The sequence below is a fragment of the Convolutriloba macropyga genome, chromosome 3 (assembly GCF_964194025.1).
Source record: "Convolutriloba macropyga chromosome 3, txConMacr16.3, whole genome shotgun sequence".
NCBI lineage: Eukaryota > Metazoa > Xenacoelomorpha > Acoela > Convolutidae > Convolutriloba > Convolutriloba macropyga.
In genome coordinates, this window is record NC_134470.1 from 47,623,670 (window position 1) to 47,644,345 (window position 20,676).

At 36.9% G+C, this 20,676-nt stretch overlaps 1 protein-coding gene across 3 annotated transcripts in view; it reads right to left on the reverse strand.

The window, feature by feature from the left end:
- The window catches only part of LOC142336249 (sacsin-like), a 66,686-nt gene that overhangs the window by 30,750 nt on the left and 15,260 nt on the right, over positions 1 to 20,676 (reverse strand). Inside the window, exons 1-2 of one of the 3 annotated variants that reach the window (XM_075384932.1) lie at positions 11,078 to 11,321; positions 245 to 2,380 (exon numbers count right to left, since the gene is read on the reverse strand). In XM_075384932.1, coding sequence (XP_075241047.1) covers positions 245 to 2,342 — 2,098 coding nt within the window. In that variant the 5' untranslated portion in view covers positions 2,343 to 2,380; positions 11,078 to 11,321. Of the gene's footprint in view, positions 1 to 244; positions 2,381 to 7,035; positions 7,096 to 11,077; positions 11,322 to 20,676 lie in introns of those variants that run through there. The other 2 variants (XM_075384934.1, XM_075384933.1) reach the window with 2 other exon arrangements.

Genomic DNA, 20,676 nt, shown 5'->3' on the forward strand with positions numbered 1-20,676 from the left:
CCTTTAGTACAAAAATCTCAACAATTGATTTCAGCTGCTTGAAAATCTGGAGAGCAATTTAAATCAGGAGCGAAATTCGAGGAGTAGAGGGCAAAAATTCTATTCAAAAGTCTAATTGGTCAAGCAAACCATTGTTGTTGCATAAATGACTCGACTATAGTTGCTTCAGACTTCACTCGGGAGCATTTAAACAACTAAAGGATCGTACAAGGCAGTTTGCATCTCTAACATTCAGCCAACTCACCAAACTGTCTGCTGGGAAGCAAAAGACCACTGAATAGATTGTGCCCACTGGTCCTGTAATATAGTTCATTCATCTCAAGGTGATCAAAGTACTGCTTCAGACGAATTTTGTGATCTGTTGGGTTTCTGATAGCGTTTAAGTTCTCCTTTACATCATTCACAGCAGACACAGGAAGATATCTGTCATTCAATCCCAGTTTCAGACACATTACATCATATCCATTCTCCGCAATTTCCATAGATTCCGATGGAATGAACATTTTCGTAAATGTAAGCAACCGACTCACATCTGAACCAGGTTTAACAAGTTCACAAGGTTTCTTCATCAATCTTTGTGATATGTTGTCGCAATCGACTAACACCCATTGCTTATGATAGAGAAAAGAGAGCATTGATAGGTCAATTGGTGAATCCAGAATGAATCTCATTAACTGGCTATAATGTCGTTGTATGTCTGGCAAACAATGGGAGAACTTCTCGAACTGCCAGTAGGACAAAATTTGAGACAAATTGAGCTTCTTACTTTCATAAACAGACCTTCCATAAAGGCGCAGAGCTAGAACAATTTTGGTGGGAAGGGATAGTAAATCGATTCCCGTAATAGTCGAGTTGCATACTAAAATATTGTCATGGATATGGTACGGAACGTTGTTAGATATCAAATAAACCCCTGAGTGCTGCAACGATAGAAACCTATCGGAGGCCCCGTATGACTTGGAAAACAATCGTAAATTGATATCTGTGGCCAGTTGACTGTAGAACAGCTTCAAAATTGACAAACAAAATGCGTCTACCTGTCCATTTGCATCCGGAAACAATCTGAAGAGCTGTTCTTGGGTGTGCGTGCGTGCTTTGGAAAGAAGAGCATTGCGTAGAGCGGGAACTACAGCTCTCTCAAGGATGTCGCGATTCCACCGTCCCTCTATACTTCTCTGGTGACTTCTATCATCGGCCGACTCTAGTTCCAGGTGTCTCCTGGATGGAGAGACGGCAAAACTGCCGTTTACGAGGAAGGGAAGACCTGTAGAATGTGGGTTAGGAAGCGGTAGAAAACAAAACAGAAGTTGCCGATCCGTGTTTGATTCTAACTTCAGATCATGCGAGGGAAATGCAATGCCTCCCACGCATGGTGTACCATCGAGTTCAGATTTAATCCCAGGCGCACTGACAAAGATATCCCACTCATAAAGTCTCTTCTTTATGTCGTCGTTGATAACGATTTTGTAATCTCTATCAAATTTGTCAGGGGCTGTCATAAGCACTCTCGACATCGTAGAGTTTGAGCCAATAAATGACCGGCTGACGCTTGCTACCGTCCGAAACTGCATCTCAGTTGTTTCTCTGATCCGAATTTCAAACTTGTTAACATGCTGCAGAAACATCAGAAACAGGGGAGCTGATTTAGCGGTCATGTCTATCAAATGAAGAGCATCTTCAGGTGTGTACACTTTTTTCGAGATTTCGCTCCAACCGACATGTTCTCTGTTTCGTAGAGGAAATCTGAACAGAGTTCCACTGTAATCAATTCTATCCTCGGAGACTTCAAAGTTTTGGATGCCAACGAAAGGTTCCAACTGACCACAGATTTTGTCCCTGAAAAAACTTCCATTTTCTCGACGGTTTAAGTCAAATTGTTTTCCTCCACTCGGACCACTGCTAGTAATGAAAAATTTCTCATGAGGATCCAAAATACAAAGAGAGGTTCTGGATACAAACAGTGGTAGATCCGTAAGATTGTAAATAGCGTTGAATCCCAGACCAAATTTTCCGACCTTTTTACGATCTTCAAGTTTGGTCTCCCCGCCAAACTTACAGAGATTTGCAAAATCGGCGTCTGAAAACGTTCTGTTGTTCCAAAACAGCAAAGCTGGTCCTTGGAAATCGGTGATTTTACGATTGATCAAATTTGCCAGAGAGTGCTGGCGCAAATCGAGCAACAAACAAGCCTCGGTTGCCTGCGCATCATCCGCATTTTGTAGCAATTCTTTGGGAATAGCCAAACCATCTGGATATTCTTTGAGAAGATTTCTTATTCGTCTCGTCAGTGGTTCCCGTTGACTATAGTCCGAACCTTGACTTGAATAGTCATCGGTCTCCATTTCAATAATTATTGGAGATCATCAAACGTTCCTCCCACCTAAAATTCAAAACTTCATTAATTATTTAAATAAAGCTTTAAGAAAAAAGATACCCGATAGATTGCCAGAAATTAGCCTCCCTTGATTCTCATGACCCCGATTAGGATTGACACCAAAACCAGGAAAATTTGCTCTTTTGCAAAAAAAATGTAAAATGATTGCTACTTTGATTGGGTTTCGTAGTTCAGTTCCTTAATGAGAAGATACAGGGATTAGTATGAATGCCAATTAATTAAAATTCGTAAATAAAATTAATTAGAGCGATGTTCAAATACTGACTATCTAAAATTGGTCTCAATGGGGTTTTTCCAGTTTCTTTTCGGATTTATTTTTTTGATACTGACTTTGTTCAATTTAGATTGCTCTGGCATTGAGCAGATGCCGCCTAAATGTTGAAAACATTTTGAGCAGAATGAACTCCGAAAATAAGTTTGAAATCGCTAATTAGAAGAACTCGAAACTCAACAAAACATAAAAAATCTTAGTTCCAATGCAAACAATCTTAGTTCCAATGAAGTATATCTTCATATAAAACAAGTTAACATAAAGAAAACTTTCCGCTATGCTGTTAATTAAAATTTGTTGCTCAAACAACACTATGCGAGCTATCGTGGATCAAAAATCTTATCAAAGTTTGAAGAAAATTAGAAAATAACTAACTGAGAGATTTTCCTCATAATCCTCATTAAAATTTGTTTAACAATAAACAAATTCTTTTCTTGCTGAAACTCAAAAGACGTAGAAGCATTATGAGTCCATCCAAACCCCAACTCAACCATTAAAACTCAACAGGTGACAAAAAAGCTTAAAATATACTAAAAATCGGAAAAATAGTTCGAACACATAAAAATTATATTTAAATTAATTCTAAATTCCAAAAAAAAATTTGAATGCTATCAAAACTTTAATCGTTTTTTATAGACTACAGAAGTAAACATTGGGTAAAACCCCAGAACAAATGTTTGAAAAAGCGGCTGGTGAACAGAAATTTTTGCCCGCTGGAAGATCAAATTTCACACCTCAATATTTTGCTCTTTTGAAACGAGCAGCATGAACACAAATACATTCTCTGTTCACTTCAATTTTCAAATTTGTTCCGCAAGTAAACCACAGCCAATCAATTTACGATTTTCAATGCCTGTCTCAATTTCACTCCAACAAATTGTTTAGAAAACGACACCTCTCCAATACTCCTCTTCGAGTCGTAAAATTCTGAAGCCCAGTAATAGGTGGCTAAGAAGATCGCGGCGATAACTAAATAACTCGTTTAAAAACCTTGTAACCAAAAGCAAATGGGAAGCATACTTAGACCCGTGATGTCAAGGCAAATTTGCATAACAGTCTGAATTTTTTGTCATTTTGGAGCAAAGCTTTCTTTTCTTTAACAATACATACGATTCAGGAATATTAACAGGTTTTATTAAACCAATTTTGACGAACAGGAATCCTTGACGGTGAGATATTAATGTAAAATCAGCGAAAAGGTCTTTAAAAAGTTCTTGCTGAAGAGGCATTGTTAATTTTTATAATTCATGACGAGATATATAAACTCAAAATCTAAAAAAAATTCATCTTTCGTCTTTTTCACGTTACTTGAATTATTTGTTTTTAAAATCTAGAATAAGTGTACTTTCATGTCAGTTCTCGAATAATTACAAAAATGGCTAACATAAAGGCTCAAGTAGCAAAAAAATTGCAGGTAAGAAGTCAAAAATGAGCCAACACGACCCGGAAATGAGTCTTTAGAGCCCTTCTGCGCAAAACCAGCGCATCTCAAGAGTAAAAACTTGAATCAGTTTTGAAACATTGCATCTCCAGAATATTTTAAGTTTATTTACGTGCAGTTTTCTTCGTTCTGATTATACTGAGGTCATAGAGTTCGCCCAGGCTAAAATTATCCCGTAGAGTCTGAAAATTACTAATAGCCCATAATTAAGTCTGAGCAGAGTAATGTCATACGTTTGTAGATTATAACTGGTAATTACTATAATAGTATACATTCTATTTATACATAAGCCAGTTTGTAGGCGATTAACACGAAGCCCAATCAGCTTAGTGGTTATGACTTGCTACGCAAATTAAATGTTACAAGTACTAACGCTGGAATTTTACTCAAGAATCAAGACTGGACAATGTAAATTGGGACATGAACAGAGCACTAGTCATCTTAAAAAAACAGAATGTCGACGAGAGTAACTTCAAAATATTTCGAAGTGAACTACTTTGAAGATATTAATGTGAGTTAAATTTTAGGTAACTTTACTACATTAACTCCTGCTAAGATCGAGTCACCAATATAACAAATTTGTTAAGCTGTCATGAGGTTACTATATTGTAAATGCGGAAAATATTGCCATCTATTACAACAATTTAAAAAATTATTAGAAAACCCTTCCGTTTAAAGTTTTTTGATTTATTGGAGTCAAGTTTGTTAGATCTTTTTCATCATAATTTTTCCGTAAATTGTCTTGAGATTTAAAGGTAAGATACTTTAACATGAAAAAACTGATCACATCAGTAGGGCCATATTTAATTTTTATACTGCTAATACAAGCTTTATTTCTGTTAACAAAAGATGCAACATCGTTGCGACGGTAATCAGAACTTGACAGGACTCTAAATTCACTAGACAACGCAATCAAAGTCGGACAAATTCCTCATGAACGACCGTCACGTCAGTGGCTCGATTACAGGCATATTCAACTTGGGGGGGGGGTGTTAGCCACTTGAGTAGAGCTGCTTGAAATTCTGAAGAATGAAAGTAATTTGAATCATATAAAGCATGAAAAAATTCAATAGAGAAGTTAAAATGGTCAGGCACTGTGTGTACAAAAAATCACACACTCCTTCAAAAAACTTCCTTCAAAATTTGTTCGAGGGTCAATTTACAAGAAGACACCTAGTTACGCAGTTTTTAAGTTTTGAACTTTTAAGCACATTGTGTAGCATTTCATGGGTTGCAACAGACACGTATTAGAAATGCTGCCTGCCTGTCTTATTAACAATCGGTGTCCGCCACGAGAAAATGTTGTAACTCAATTCTCAACTGACTTATCTTTAATTAAAACGTTAATGTTCCGATGAAAAAATGACGGTGTTAAGTTCTTAATTTTTCTGACAAGGCCAAATTAGGTTATTGTTCAATCTGGGACCCTAGCCCTATCCAAAAAAACGGGATTATAAATTATTAAATGTATACGTAGTATGCATCTAAAAACGTTGGAAGATTTGGAGGCGGTCAAGCAAGCCGATAAGCAAGCGAGCCGAATTTTGAAATTGAGGTCAAGTAAGCCGAAAAAATTTGAGATACCCCTATTTTAAGTTGCCCCTGGCGGGCCTGGCGGCCCGCGGTTTCGGAATTACATCCCACAGCAGATAGGAGGCATGGCCATGGACAGCGGTCCGCTGAGGCCCGTACCCACTAGATGTCTAAAAATTGACGCATTTTTGTTTCTTTGGTGCATTGGAATACATTATACATTATAATACTATGCACAGTGTTGATTTTAACGGTTAACAAAGTATTATTTCTGATAGATTACATAACTATTACATATCTTTCGGCTTGATTTTATGTCGGCTTACTTTTACTTCGGCTTACTTTGCGTTCACCCGAAGGTTTAACTTTTGGTTTTATTCACTAGTATTACTCTTAATGAGTAAAAGAGCAGCCAGAAACTAAATGAACAACGAAAGCTATGACGTCATCTGAAAGAATAGGCCGTATTTCTCAGATATATAATTCGCCGGTGTACGCAAAGGAAGCCGAAGTGAAAGCCGACAGAAAAGTTATACAATAGTTATGTAATCTATCAGAAATAAAACATTGTTAGCCGTTACAATCAATACTGCGCGTAGTATTACAGTGCATAAATTATTTCAATGCATCAAACAAACAAAAATACGTCGATTTTTAGACATCTAGTGGGTACGAGCGGACCGCTGTCCATGGCCATGCCTCTCATCCGCTGTGGGATGTAATCCGGAAACGGCGGGTCGGATATCGCGGCGAAGCGCACCCACCAGCCGGCCAGGGGCAACTTAAAATACGGGTATCCCAAAATTGTTCGGCTTACTTGACCTCACTTTCAAAATTCGGCTTGCTTGCCTATCGGCTTGCTTGACCACCACCGAATTCACCATTAGAACAAAAAGATCAAATGCGTTCTATTATGCATAGAACATAGATAAGTCAGAAACACATAAAGTACGTTTAACATAATTTTCATTGAACCTACTAACAATCTAAATCGATTGAGCTCTTTTCAGGCTTATTTTAGGTTTCAAAATGTATCGGTGACCAATCTTTGACTAAGACCTCAAAAAAATTTTTTTGGTCGATTTGCCGGTTTGATGCAGTTTGCTATGTGGCCTTCAACGTCATAATGCCAACACGTTTGCCTTGTTATTCTTGAGATATAACTACATCATTCGACTGTATCGAGCCGATTTGAAAAAAAATGGTCGATAGAGTGTTTTCTGCACCTATATTGTTGGTGCCATTACATTTAACTCTGCATTTTGCCATAAGCTTATCAAATTGATGTTTTTGACTTTTTGCCCTGATGTGAACTGTGAATTCGAATACGTTTGCCTAATGTTCATAGCAACACATGTTTCTTCAGTATAAGATGACGGAATTAGTTCTCCTTACACTCATTTCAACAACTGCCTATAGCACAATGGACGCGCTGACCATAAGCATTCAGTCGGCCACAATACGAACGAGGCAGGCACAATCGACATCAGCACAGTACTCTTTTACATCACAACGTGCATGGAGCTATGACTATCTCCACCAACTTCTGTTTTGACTATAATCAAATCCAATTCACCATCAGTGAACAAGCGGACTAGGGGTACATCTGACTGAAAAGAAACTACATTTCAGGAGAAGAAGAGATTAAACTAGTGAGATAGCAAGCTAGACGTACGACGACATTCAACATTTACAACGGAGAGCAACATCAATTCTCTGTGCGGTTAATCAATTTCGCATGCGTCACATAAAAGCTGTAAAACTGTCCCAAATTTAAATTCAAACTCTGACTGTGACTTGTTCTGGTAAATTTAGCGCACCCAGAAACTCTCTTAATTCTCTTTTGTTTTCTTAGCTTCACTTCAAGCTTTCTTTAAGATTCCGCCAGTCACCAACTAGCTACCTATAGAGTCGTCTTTAAGAGTCGTGTGTAATTTCGGTTGCGTCCATTCCGTTTCCCTCAGGTCGTACATCGTTTGCCCGACGGTTTTCTTCCTTTCGTCCCGTTTCCCGCTGCGTCTTGCGTTGCCTGTTCAGCGTTTCCCCCCATCCCTCCCGCTTTCGGATCCGTTGCGCTTCCGTGTACTTAACGCCTTCCGTTTTCTTTTGCCGGGTAATTCTATACCCGACAAAAATTTTGCTTCAGGCGGTTTGCTGGGCAACCGTCCTCCCAGGATTCGGTATAACCCATTTGTGTTTGTGGTTGTCCCCACTTTTATTGGTGAAATAAACTTTTACTTCCTGTTTTTACAAGCCCATGGAATCTTGCAGGAAAAAATTTATACTGCGAGGGCAAAATTTGAGACTAACCTTAGTGACGTCTATAGAGAATTCAACAAAGCTAACGATATGCAAGACATGAAAGCATAGGTTGATAGCTGGTTATAAGGTGCAAAAATGTTTTCATTTTTCAGATCAAAAGTTGAAATCCTCAGCCGTTTTGAATTTTCTGCTCTTCTTGATTTGAATTTGGCCAGTCCGATCAGATATAGTGAACGATATCTCGACACTTTTAATCCAAATAACAACCGATAAATTAATTAACTAATTTCCATGGGAATTTGAGATCTGCGAGTGATGACTGAAAACAAATGTGCGAAATATTTAGGCGCATCATGTAATCAACCGGATTTCACGAACGGATAAAGAGAATCCAACTCAGACAACAAAATTGATTTTTTTTTCAATTTTTTGTACCAAAACTAAAGAAACGTGCCACGCCGGAAATAAATAGTCAATAGAACAATCGACGTAGACAAAAGAATTTTGTGGTTTTTGCAATGCAACATTTGACATTTTGCCAAGGCTAAATTTCTACTGACCATCCCCAAGTCTACGATGTAGTCTACGTGTAAGAGGAAAGAAAAGAACCGCTGAGGTAGGGCTGAGCTTTGTCGTCTGGATCAAATAAACAGAGGGGTCTTGTCCAAATAAAAAGACCTTGCGTTTTTCAGAAAAGGAATGTATTCCATTCATTAACGACCACGCTGACAGTTGGTTGATGTCTCTTTGAATGTTTTTTTTTGAAAAAATCACAAAAAATTTTCGTAACGCCACAATCTATTGCCCAACTGAATCCTTCTTATCGTTTATGAACATTGTCTCAAAAGAGGCCACAATACATCCCCCTGAATAACAGCAGACGCAACCTTAATTTTGTTACAAACAACGTGGTCATTTTGAACTTTTAGTGTTCTACAATTCAAATAATAATTGAATTATTTGATATAAACTTTATCAAAACAAAAAGGAAGCTAGTCTTTTCAGAAGGACGATTTGTTGCACAGAACGGAGCGTTTTTTTAACGTCAAAAAACAATCTTCAAGATGATCACTGCTGCTAAAATCATTCTCCAAAATACTAAAATAAGACTAATGGTGCTATAAACTTTCATGAAACCATTTTTCTGTCACTTAAATACTGCCACCCGAATACCATTGATGTTTTAGAAGGATGGGAATGTGGCGGTAATTAGTAATTTCAAAACAGTTAGAAATCTAAGGCTGTAAGTAAGAACAATCTTTTTAACAACAAATGAAGGTATCCAGTGGCTTCCCACAGAGGATCCATTTTTGCAAAACATAAGTGACACTGGCACGTTGCCAGTAAGTGCATAAGAAATCATTCAGAGGAATTTCAACAAGTATAGGAAATCAACAGTTGAGGCCACAATTTTATTTGAAGACAACAGAAACTTTTTCTCGACAAATGAGCTTTAACGAGCACGAACGATAAGTGAACCCCCGAGTCCAAGGTACCACCGTGTTGACGTGATCTGTCTCTGACCAATAACATTTCAATTTCACGCTAAAAACTTTTCCGAATACTGTATTTTATTTTATAATCAAGTTTCTGTAAGAAACATGAGATTTTTTTTCAGTTAAAGAGATGATTTGCAAATTGTGAATGCGATCAACCGATCTGATCGATTGATATTTAAACAAGCAGCAATTAATAGTTTCTAACATAATTGACTTGAACACGATAACATATATAGAAAAACTGCACGTTTTTATCTTAGACCTAATTCGATCTTTACCTTCTTTGAGTATCAATTCAATGAGGGGTTTTGCTCAATTTTTAGGTCCAAATTCTCCGTCTGCTGATGAAACAAACTTCTTATGGATGCTTGTAATTTTTCAGCTTGGCTTTTCGACGAAAACATCTTGACAAAAATTGAGAGTTGTTAGATCACATAAACAATGGCCTATACTTTATTCTCTGAACATTCTCGGATTTCACTCCTCCAAATCGTCCGAAAGACACTTCACTTCTATCACAACCTAAGCCAATGATTACAAATCTCTTCAATTTCTGTGAGAGTGTTGTCAGTTCTACCATTAACCAAAGCCACTTTATCAGGTACATCAGTTATTATAAACCAATTTTTTTAATTTTACTTTGAAAAAATTTGAATTATCAATTAACTTGGTTACGATGACTAGGTTTATAAAACAGCAGATCACCATTTTAATCAATTTTCAACAGTTCATGTCAGTTTTCCAGATATGAAATATGTTTCTATTCTCCCCACTTTGGTCAGGTAAGAATAAAAACTCGTAATTAAATGCTGTCGTCAACGTTTTCTGAGAGAATGCGTTATGCTCAGAGCCCGACTTGTAATTTGTATCCCATTAGAAGTCATAATGGGCTCAATTTGATCACCTACCACTTAATCAACAGCTCTCGGCAGGGTGTTTTCAAGAACACTCGACATTTACTCTCAGTGAGTGAAGGAATGATTTTAACTCATCTTGGGTGGAACAGACATCAGTGCTAAGACAATGATCACAAACCCAGACACAGTCCTACGAGTCCCTTTTAGCCATTTGACGCATGCGGGGGATAGGGAGACACAGGAGCCATGACATCCAATTACAGATTGGTCGTCGTTTTCGCCGGTTTTTTTTTGCTGGAGACATTTTTGTTGGCCAGATCTCGTCACTGCATTCAGCATGTGAAATTATTTAATTCATCATATAAATCTTTATAAAGTTCCGGTCTATCATAATTCCATTGCTTTCACACCATTTATTCCAGTTTGCATTAAATTCTTAGACAGTGTCAGACTGAAGCGGCCTCCTTGTCAGACCTTTGTGCAACCAAGTTTTTTTGTGAACCAAATTTTCACCAAATACAGCGTTAAAGGAAGTGCACTCAAATGAAGATGGTCATTTAATGTACTCTCTGATCAATTTTTGGAGCAACGTTAGTCCAGAATTTCGTCTTTGATCAGGCTTTCGTGTGACATTGTTCAGACTATGTTCAGACTTTCGTCTCTCACCAGACTTTTGTGGCAAAGACAGAGAAGAAATCCGAGTATTGCGAGGGGATGGGGCGATTCTGTGCAACTCTGCCGAGAACCAAATGGATGCATGAGCAAACGTTTAAAAGCTCTGCTATCTGATTCAAGCAAAAAAGTCAAACTTTAACTAACCTTTGTTGGCTGAAAACGTCGCAGAACCTTTAATTTTTTCCAAGCGCTTTAAGCACAAATTAAATGATGGAATACGAATGAAATCCACATACAACAATTTTGCTTCAAGTGATAAATAATCTGCCAAAAATCTAACGCTCTATTTCTGAGAAATAGAAAGCAACGTTTTATCTATAGCCGTTTTATCTATGCGACAATACAAAAACATCGCAGTGAAAAACATACACTGAGCTACGAAAATTGTTCAAATACCACTACTAATTCAGACACTGTAATGGCTGCTTTGCATACATGTATTCGTAAAGTGCCAAATTGAAAATTGTAAAAACATAAAAGCTGTGCACGCGTGCAACTTGAACAGCTGCCCGCTCAATTATTATACTTGAGCAACAACAATCAATTGAACACAAAAACAAGAGTGAACACAGTTGAAAAAAGTAGCTAGAGAGCTCAAAAAAGAGTTCTGAAATTTTTCTCAGACGCAATCTCCTGTTGCAAGGCACATCTGATTTGTTCAACGTGAAGTTCCGAATCGAACACTCACCAGTTTCATCTTCCTCGTAGCAAGAAACCCAGAAAAATAAAAAAAATAGATCTTTTCAACAATCGGATCTTTTCCGTTGATCTTCCCCTTGGTCCTATATAACCAGTCTGCATCCCCAAAAATGTATTTTTGGTACTCAGAGATATTTTTAGTCATCTTAATTTGCCAGAACAAGATAGGATTCATTATGGCTCATTCTTATTTTAAAAAAGCACCATAAAGTCATTCCCATGAAAAATAAGCTCAAAAAGTATAAAAGACGTATTATTCGTCAGCATAACAAGCAAAATTTGATGCTACATTCTATCGAAGCCAAGTTGATTTGTTAACTTTGTTGACTGTTTATATTTAGTAGTCATTATTATCAAGGTACCACCGTGTTGACGCGATCTGTCTCGGACCAATAATAAGTCAATTTGACGCTAGATAATTTTCCGAATAATGTATTTTAATTTGTACCCAACTTTCTGTAAGAAACATGAGATCTTTCAGTTAAAAAGATGATTCGCAAATTGTGAATGCTATCAACCAATCTGATCGATTTTTATTTAAATTAGCAGCAATTAATAGTTTCTAACATAATTGACTTGAACACGATAACATATATAGAAAAAATGCACGTTTTTATCTTAGACCTAATTCGATCTTTACCTTCTTTGAGTATCAATTCCATGAGGGGTTTTTGCTCAATTTTTAGTTCCAATTTCTCCGTCTGCTGATGGAACAAACTTCTTATGGATGATTGATGATCTGATTGATTGATATTTATATAGCCAGCAATTAATAGTTTACAACATAATTGACTTGAACCCGATCATATATATATATATATATATATATATATATATACATATATTTATATATATATATATATATATATATATATATATATATATATAGAAAAAATAGCAAGTTTTTGTCTTAAAATTAGTTGGATCTTTACCTTCTTTGTTCGAACAAAACTGTAATTTCAGCCACAACTCTTATCCGCGAAAAAGTTACTCATTATCTCACCAGACTAAATTAAAAATTTAGTGTCAAAAAAAGAAACATCACTGTCAAAAGGGGGCAATTAGAAACCATGCAAACAAAAAAGTACAGTTTTGAAAATTAAGAAATAATTGCAGCGGATTAGTTCAGTGTTAAAAAATGATATAGCAGCAAAACTCTTAGTGTATAATCATGTTAAATTTGAGCTAAGGCGAATCTTGCTAAGGCGAATCGTATCAAATATTTTTAAGAAATTTAAGTGCTTACAGATTTTCAGGAATGGATAGTAATCAACCATGGTTTTCATCAAGGAATTGTTTTGGGGCCTTTGTTTCTCCTGCTATATATCAATGACTTTGTACAAGCAAAAACAAAAATAATTCATTTTGCGGATGATAAATGTTTTTGTATCAAGAACACAAACATATTTGAGCTACAAAAATATGCCCTTACTGTATTGGAGAAGACTGATGATTACCTCAAACAGAACAAGTAAAGAATGAACTTGACAAAACCAACTTACAGTTCTTTTCGAGACAAAATGACGAAACAATTTGGCGTGATAAATTACAACGCCAAACAGATAAAACCAAAAGAACCCTGCAGAAAATTAGGAATAAAGATTGATCCAAATTTGGGATTTCAAAACCAACTCAAAAACGTTCTCAAAACTGGCGGTTGCCAAACAATCAATAAAAATTGTATGTCATCAAATACCCCTTGGAGCAAAATTACTGTTGTTCAGATCACTGAAAAACTCACATTTAATTTTCACAGCTTTATTCTCAATTTTCTTAGAAAATCATCAATAAAACGGATAAATTGACAGTTAAATTGAGGAGCAAAGTATGCTACATGAGAAAAAAATCAATGGTCTGTCGTACTCTACTTATTTTCTGTATGTTTTTGCTATTCGAGAGCTTATTACTTTTACCCATAGGATTTCGCAGAGCGAAATCGCAAGTTAATTCTATCACTGAGCTTGCGGCGCGAGATCAAGAAAAAGAGAAGCAACTGAATTTGAATGGTAAATCAAAAGTATAACTCAAGTATTTTTAAACAAAACGTGATCAAGTGATCTGAAAAGTCTGATCACGAGGCGGGAAACACAAGACGACGAATGAAGGTTAACTTGACACAGGAATTTTGAAAAAAATTAAAATAGGGATGAACTAGAAATGAAGGCCAAACTAAAATTACATAAATAAAAAAATTGTATTAAATTTTACTGCGCTTATTAAATTGATAGGTAAATAGTGAACAAAGGCATCACATACCCCCTGATGCGAAAAGAAAAAATTGTACGAATAGTACAATTTGCTGTGCATAGTAATAGTAACAAAAAATACAAAATTAAAACCTGGTCCCCGGATAAATAAATAATAACAATATATGTACTGATTATTATAGCTAACAATATGAATATAATGTGGTAAAATGCGAGTTTCATTAGTTCTCAAAGAGTTTTGTTAGTTACAATTGTTGGATTTAATCATAGCTCTTGTGATTCTCAGCCTCAATTACAGTCATGGATATAACATCCTCCTCGAGTGTCGGGGTCCGCTGATCTACAAGGGGGGCGAACTCTCGGATCGGGTGGTGATATGTGTCTGATTGGTGGGGAAATGTTGTCTTTGACTGAGAGTTGATCAGTAGTGGTTTGTACCGTCTCAACCGCTGAGATGTTGGTGACTTTCTTGGTTCGGCGTTTTCCGTGGATCCTGCGAGCCATTTTCAAGTAGACTGCTCTTTCGGTGAGAGGCATTGGCCTGCCCAATCCAGATCTGAGAAATCGCAATTCTCCGTCCGTACTTTGTCACTCTCGCTCTATGCATCTTTCGTAGACCGAGTGATCCCCTTTTCCACTTCTATACCGCTTGGTACCCGTTTATCCATTTGTCATCTGGTAGAACAGCTTCGGGGTTGAATGTGTATTTATCTAAATAATAGTTTAAAATATTCTCGTAAGAGAGGTTAGACAATTCAGGCTGAGTAGATATCATGCTCAGTGGAGTAATAGGCTTTCTACCAAATTGTTCTTTGGAGGGCGAGATTGTTGTTGTTTTCTGCATACATATTCGCAATTGGTGAATGATAATCTTTTGTGCATGCTTCGTGTTGAACGAACTGTTAGCCGGTTTCTCTTGTTTGATACATGCAAGTCTGTTCTTAATTGTTTGAATTAGTCTTTCTACCAAACCAATAGCACGATGATCGCTAACATGCGCTTCAATAATTTCAATATCATTTCTATTGCAGAAAGTCTTTACTTGATGTAAAACAAGGTATTTTGATGGATTCAAACGAATAGAGCGTGCAATTCCCTGAGTTTCGATGTACTTGTCCAAAAATTTTAATACATTAGGTCTTTTAACTGTCTCATCGATACATGCAATAGGGAACTCAGAGAATCGATATATTGCAGCTAAGAAATAAATTTCATTCCCATTTTCAGCAAAAATTGGTCCAAAATCAATTTGCAATTCTTGATTCGGTTCGGCACCAGGTATATGAGGTTGAAACTATATGAGGTTGAATTTGAGGTCATAGCGGGATTCGCAGATTTGGATTCTTACCAATTGCTTTACACGGTTTTTTTTCTGTGGACTTGACTTCGAGCTCGTGGTCCATGTATAGTCACCAGCAGTGCGTGGCCAACCATAAAAGCCCCAAGGTACCGGTGTGGCTCGCGTGAAGGTCCTCAAAAAGTGCCTCGCGTAGGAAGTTAGGGATCGCTTTTTTCTCATCTATGCAGAAGCAGCCAGAGCGGACTTGTAGATCCCACCTGTACGAGTGTATAGCGATTTAACTCTTTTAGTCTCGCTTCGTTGTTAGTTAAAATACAATCGGGTAACTCTTTAAGGACTGCGTCTTTACTACTTTTCCAACGATGTTACCGAAAGTTGGGATTTGGGGCCGGGGGTCTGAGGAGGGCCAACGCCAGAGGATGCTTCAGGGGAAATTGGGGTAGTTGGAGCTGGGGAGGATTCGCTGTGCGAGAGGAGGTAGAGGGAGTAGAGGGTGGATTCGCGGGAAGAGAGGAGTCATTAAATCGGTCTCGGGTGATTCATTTCCTGGAAGGCACAGTACTTTTGTTTGTTGAATTGAAGTCAATATCATGTTTTGGACAATTTAGAATGAAATTGAGGCTTAACTTTATGCGACTGGATACTAGAGTTGTTTTGGGCAAAAAGGCACTGAATTTATTTTTGTCTGGTAAATTTTGAAAACAAGTCCAGAATGTCTCTAAAGTAGCGGGAAATCAGGCTTAAATAAATGAGTATCTTGCCCCGCGAAATAATTTTCATTCCGATTTAGTAAAGAATGCTTAATATGAGGTGTATTTCGCTTAGCGAGTGTAGTGTAATTGGTAACTGCAACGCCGCGGGGTATAAATATTTAGAATTATTTGAATTGTAAATGGTATTTCTATTCGTTCTTGCGATGCGAGGTATAAATATAATTCATGAGCGTGTAAGCGAGTGTCAAATGTGCTAATTGTTCTTAATGAATTTATAGCAGGTTCACTTTTATTTGTCAATTGCGGTGCGGGATCATGTAAATTTAATAAATTGCGTAAATAAGGTGCATATTGAATAGATTTTATATTTAGGGAGCTGGCAGATGCGGAAATAAGATCAAGTTTAGCCAAAAGAAATTCCTCGTCATAAGCGGAGACCTTTTCAGCTTTTTGATTAGGACGGCGAGAAGTGCAATCCACTAGGCCCATTTTCGCGCCTGGCATATGCTAAATTTCAAATTGAAAGGTTAAAAGTCTATCTGCCTGGCAAGCGACTATTGTATGATGTGTTGGAACGTTTTTCTTTCAATAATGAGAGCTGAGCTCTATGATCTGTAATGACTTTGAATTGTTTTCCGCACAAATAATTTATGAAATATTCAATAGACCAAACTACACCCAGGACATCTAGTTCGTTAACACTGCATCTCTCTTTGCAAGAATTTAAAAATCTAGAAGTGAAAGCAATCGGTTTCCACCCATCTGCCGTTAATTTTTCAAGAGCTGCTCCCGGACCGGAACGAGATGCATCACATTTCACACGCGTTTCGCGCTGCGGGTTATAGTGACATTTTTTGGTGGCATTCGCGATGCGCTTCTTTATTTCAGAAAAACAGTTTTTATATATTTCGGTCCAGGCAAATTTAGATTATTTCTTCAACAAAGGACGTAATGAGTGACTAATTTGTACAAGAATTGGAATAAATTTACCGATATAGTGTACTGAGCCAAGAAGAGATCGGAGCTTCTTTAGTTTTTTGGTGCTTCAAGGGTCAAAATAGCCAAAGTTTTGCTTTCGATCGGCGAAATACCTGATTGTGATATATGATAACCAATCCAATAAATTTCTAACTTAGCAAAGTGACATATGGAAAAATGATTCCAGTGTCATGGAAAAATAATTCTAAAAATTTCTCCATCCAATCTTTTCAGACAGTTAAACACAGATTGTTCATGATCTTCCTCTGATCTTTTACTAAAGATTAAAAAGTCATCGAGAAAACAGTATGTATTCTTTAAACCAATTAGGGTGTAATCCATGGCTTTTTGGATTTGCGCTGGCATATCTGCTAAACCGTAAAATCCTGTTTGAAATCTGTATTTGCCTGTCATGTCACCACTTATTATATTAAAGTTCCAAGGATTAGCTGTATCTGGGTCTAAATTTTTTTGGCTGTCTGCTTATTTTAAAACCAATGTAGAGAAATAGGTAGTCTTTTGCGACACGGTATCACTAATTTGTTGAGAATGGATTCAATGGGCGCATCAGTGTTTGGCACCTGGTACATGTTTTTGTGGATCGCTTTATTGAAAATTTTGCAATCAAATGCAAGTTTAATTGACAAATCTATTTAGTGAGTTTCATTGTATTTTTTGTCTAGCTATCTTTTGGGTCCTTTGTTCACTTTATCTTGTAAATTGTTGCGTCTCCATTTTTGATGTCTAGGTTGAAAGGTTTTATGAAATTAAGATTTTGCGACATGGTTTTTGGAACTTCCAATACGAGATATCAGACCGGAAAACTTTAACGCTATATGTTCCTTGAATTCAGAGTGTGATGAAACTGTATTAACTTGATTCTTTTTTGTGAGGGTGACTGCAGAGTTACTGCGAACCATAACTGGTCGAACAGGTCATGACCGATCAGAGGTTTCAGGCCGTCTGCAACGACCGTGACCGTGACCGGATCAAGTGGTCCATCCGTTACTCGACATGGGAATTTGAAGTTTGCCCTCAATTTGGATTGGCTCGCTGGAGAAAGTTGTAAATTGTAGTTTTGCAGTTTTGCATACCCAAAACGCATGTGAACTGCTGTTGACTGCCCGCGATGCGAGTGATTGATTGAGAATGCTTCGAGCGCTTTCAGAGTCGACGAGAAGTGGTGCGGAAATGTTGCCGATTTTGATCGGCATATATTGGGGTTCTTTTTTCAAAAGTTCATTGTGAAGTCGATATCATGTTTTCCTCGCCACTGCTATAGATAGATTCATATAGTTTTGATGGATGTAGAAAATTGACCAAAACTTTGGGGTGTGGATATTTGTCCACTGTGTTTACTGATCTTGAGCAATAGAGAGGGGGACGCCTGCCTTGTTTGTAGAAATTGTTGGAAAGTGACCAGTTTGATGTTCGAGTGCTGGGTGGACAGTGAATCCCTTTAAGATAGCCGGGATGAGGTGCCGAGTTTGGTGTTGTTTGTACATTCCGAGTTCCATGTTTATCGCCAGTTCCAACGCTTGTCTGGGCTCGACCGTTTGCTTAAGAAGATCATTTTCAACTTCTGGATGAATTAAGTTTGCGATGAACACATCTCGTATAAAGTTTTCCTCCTTGTTTTCAAAATCACAATTTTTGGCCAGTTATTTGAGTTTTCCGTAGAAGTTTTCAACAGTTTCGCCGAGAAGGTGGTTTGTGATTAGGAAGACGTGTCGATCAAAATTAGTTTTTCGTGGTCGAATAAAGCATCCTCTACTGTTTTCCAGAATTCGGCCGTCGTCACTGTGTTGATCAATATATGCTGGTTCTCGCAATTCAGGACCCTTCGTTTTTCTACACTAATGCTCAAGTAGAGTAGTGAAACTGTTTTTCGTCCGCAAGTTTTCAGGTTTTGTCCCCACACATGATTCCAACTTCGATCATCCTTTGGCATTTATTTTGGCAGTTCATTTTTTGTTGGGCATAACGAGAGTTTCGTTCCCTCTGAGATGGGACAGACGATCCGACAATTATCTCTTTGTAGATTGCTTCCAAAGGAAGTTCAACCATCTCGGTTTTCGGGCCAAAGAGGGTATCGAGTATAATGTTTTCTTTTGCAAGTAGTGCCAATTTGTATTGGGCTCTCCACTTCTCCCATCTTAGAGGTGCGTCGCGCGTCGGTTTGTCCCAGAACGCATCAATTCTGAGTGATGTTCGTTTGTTAGCGGGCTGCGCCATGTCGTATTCTGCTTGTTTTGTGTACGCTCTTGCTATGCGAGAGCGTACTACTTTTACAGATAGGATTTCGCAGAGCAAAATCGCAAATAATTCTTCTGCTGAACTTGCGGCGCAAGATCAAGAAGGAGAAGCAACTGAATTTGAATTGGAAAATCGAAAGATAACTCAAGTACTTATAAACAAAACGTGATCAAATGATCATACACGCCTGTTCACGGAGCTGGAAACACAAGACGTTGAATGAAAGTGAACTTGAGACAGGAAATACGAAATAAATAAAATTGGGATGAATTAGAAATGAAGGATAAACTAAAATGAGCTTAATTATAACATCGTATTAAATTCACACAGATAAATATCTCTCGGAGGAAAAAAATCTGGTGAGAAAAAATTGCAGAAGAGAACAACTGATTATATTAATAGCAAGTTACCGTTCTTCAAAACAAAAAGCATTCTGCAATTGAATAAACTTCCGCTAAAAAAGGAGAGTAAAGCCTCAAAACAAATTTAATGTTGACTCAAGACTAAAGTTATTTCAAAGGTTGAAAGAGCATCTGCTCCAACAATTTAAAGGTACCATTCGAAAGAGAAATTAGCTTATTCAAAACTTATTTTATGTTCAGCAGAAAACGGAACCCTTTATATTGATATAACATTGTACTGGGGAATAAATTGTATATATTTCAACTGAATTGTAAACTATAACCTATTATACCTAACTGATCATGAAAGTATTTTACTTTTCAATTCGGAAAGGTTCTTAAAGCATCTGATAACGTTGAAAATTCTTGAGAAGGACAAATAATAATCAGCTGAAAAAATTGACCGGGTTACCGACTGTTATTGAATAACCATTGATAGTGGTATGAAAAATCTTGAATTCAAGCATTAACTTTACAACGCAAAAGACAGTTTGTGGAAGCATCAGGCAAATATTATCCTTGGAAATTGAACTCAATTTTTTTTATTAATAAAAAGCTTCAGGACTCAAAAAATCACTAATTTTTTCCATCGCTAAAGAAAGAATATTATATTCTCTTGTTGGAATATTAGAAAAAAAGAAATCAAACCAATTCATAAGTAAACTAGACTTGAAGACAGAATGACACAATCATAATAAAACACAAGTTATAGTTTCTAATAAAAACCTTCTCTAATAAAAAATTGCAAAAAAACAGTTTTTGGAAAGAACTTTCCAGAAACATCTAAACTTTAAAAAATCTCAGTGCAGATATATTTTATCTGAAATCAATTGCAAACCAAAAAATTGAGAAGAGCTTAAAAGCAAAAATCAACAAACTTTTTAAAACATTTATTAACAGCAGAGCGATCTAAACAATAGGCATTAGTAGTATGCCGAAATGGTACTCGCTAGAGATTACAATCACTTTGTACAAAAATCTGAAACCAGAACACTTTATAATTTCTGAAAGTCAAAAATGAACAAAATTAGTAGAAAAAAGGACATTCTTTTATTTAGAATTCAAGAACGGAAAAATTTTATTAACAATCTCCCTCTAAATAAAAACTGCAAACAGAGCTCAAAGACTCAAAACAAAAATATTAAGCAAAAAAGTTCCAAACATTGTTAAAATTGGGATTACGAAACAA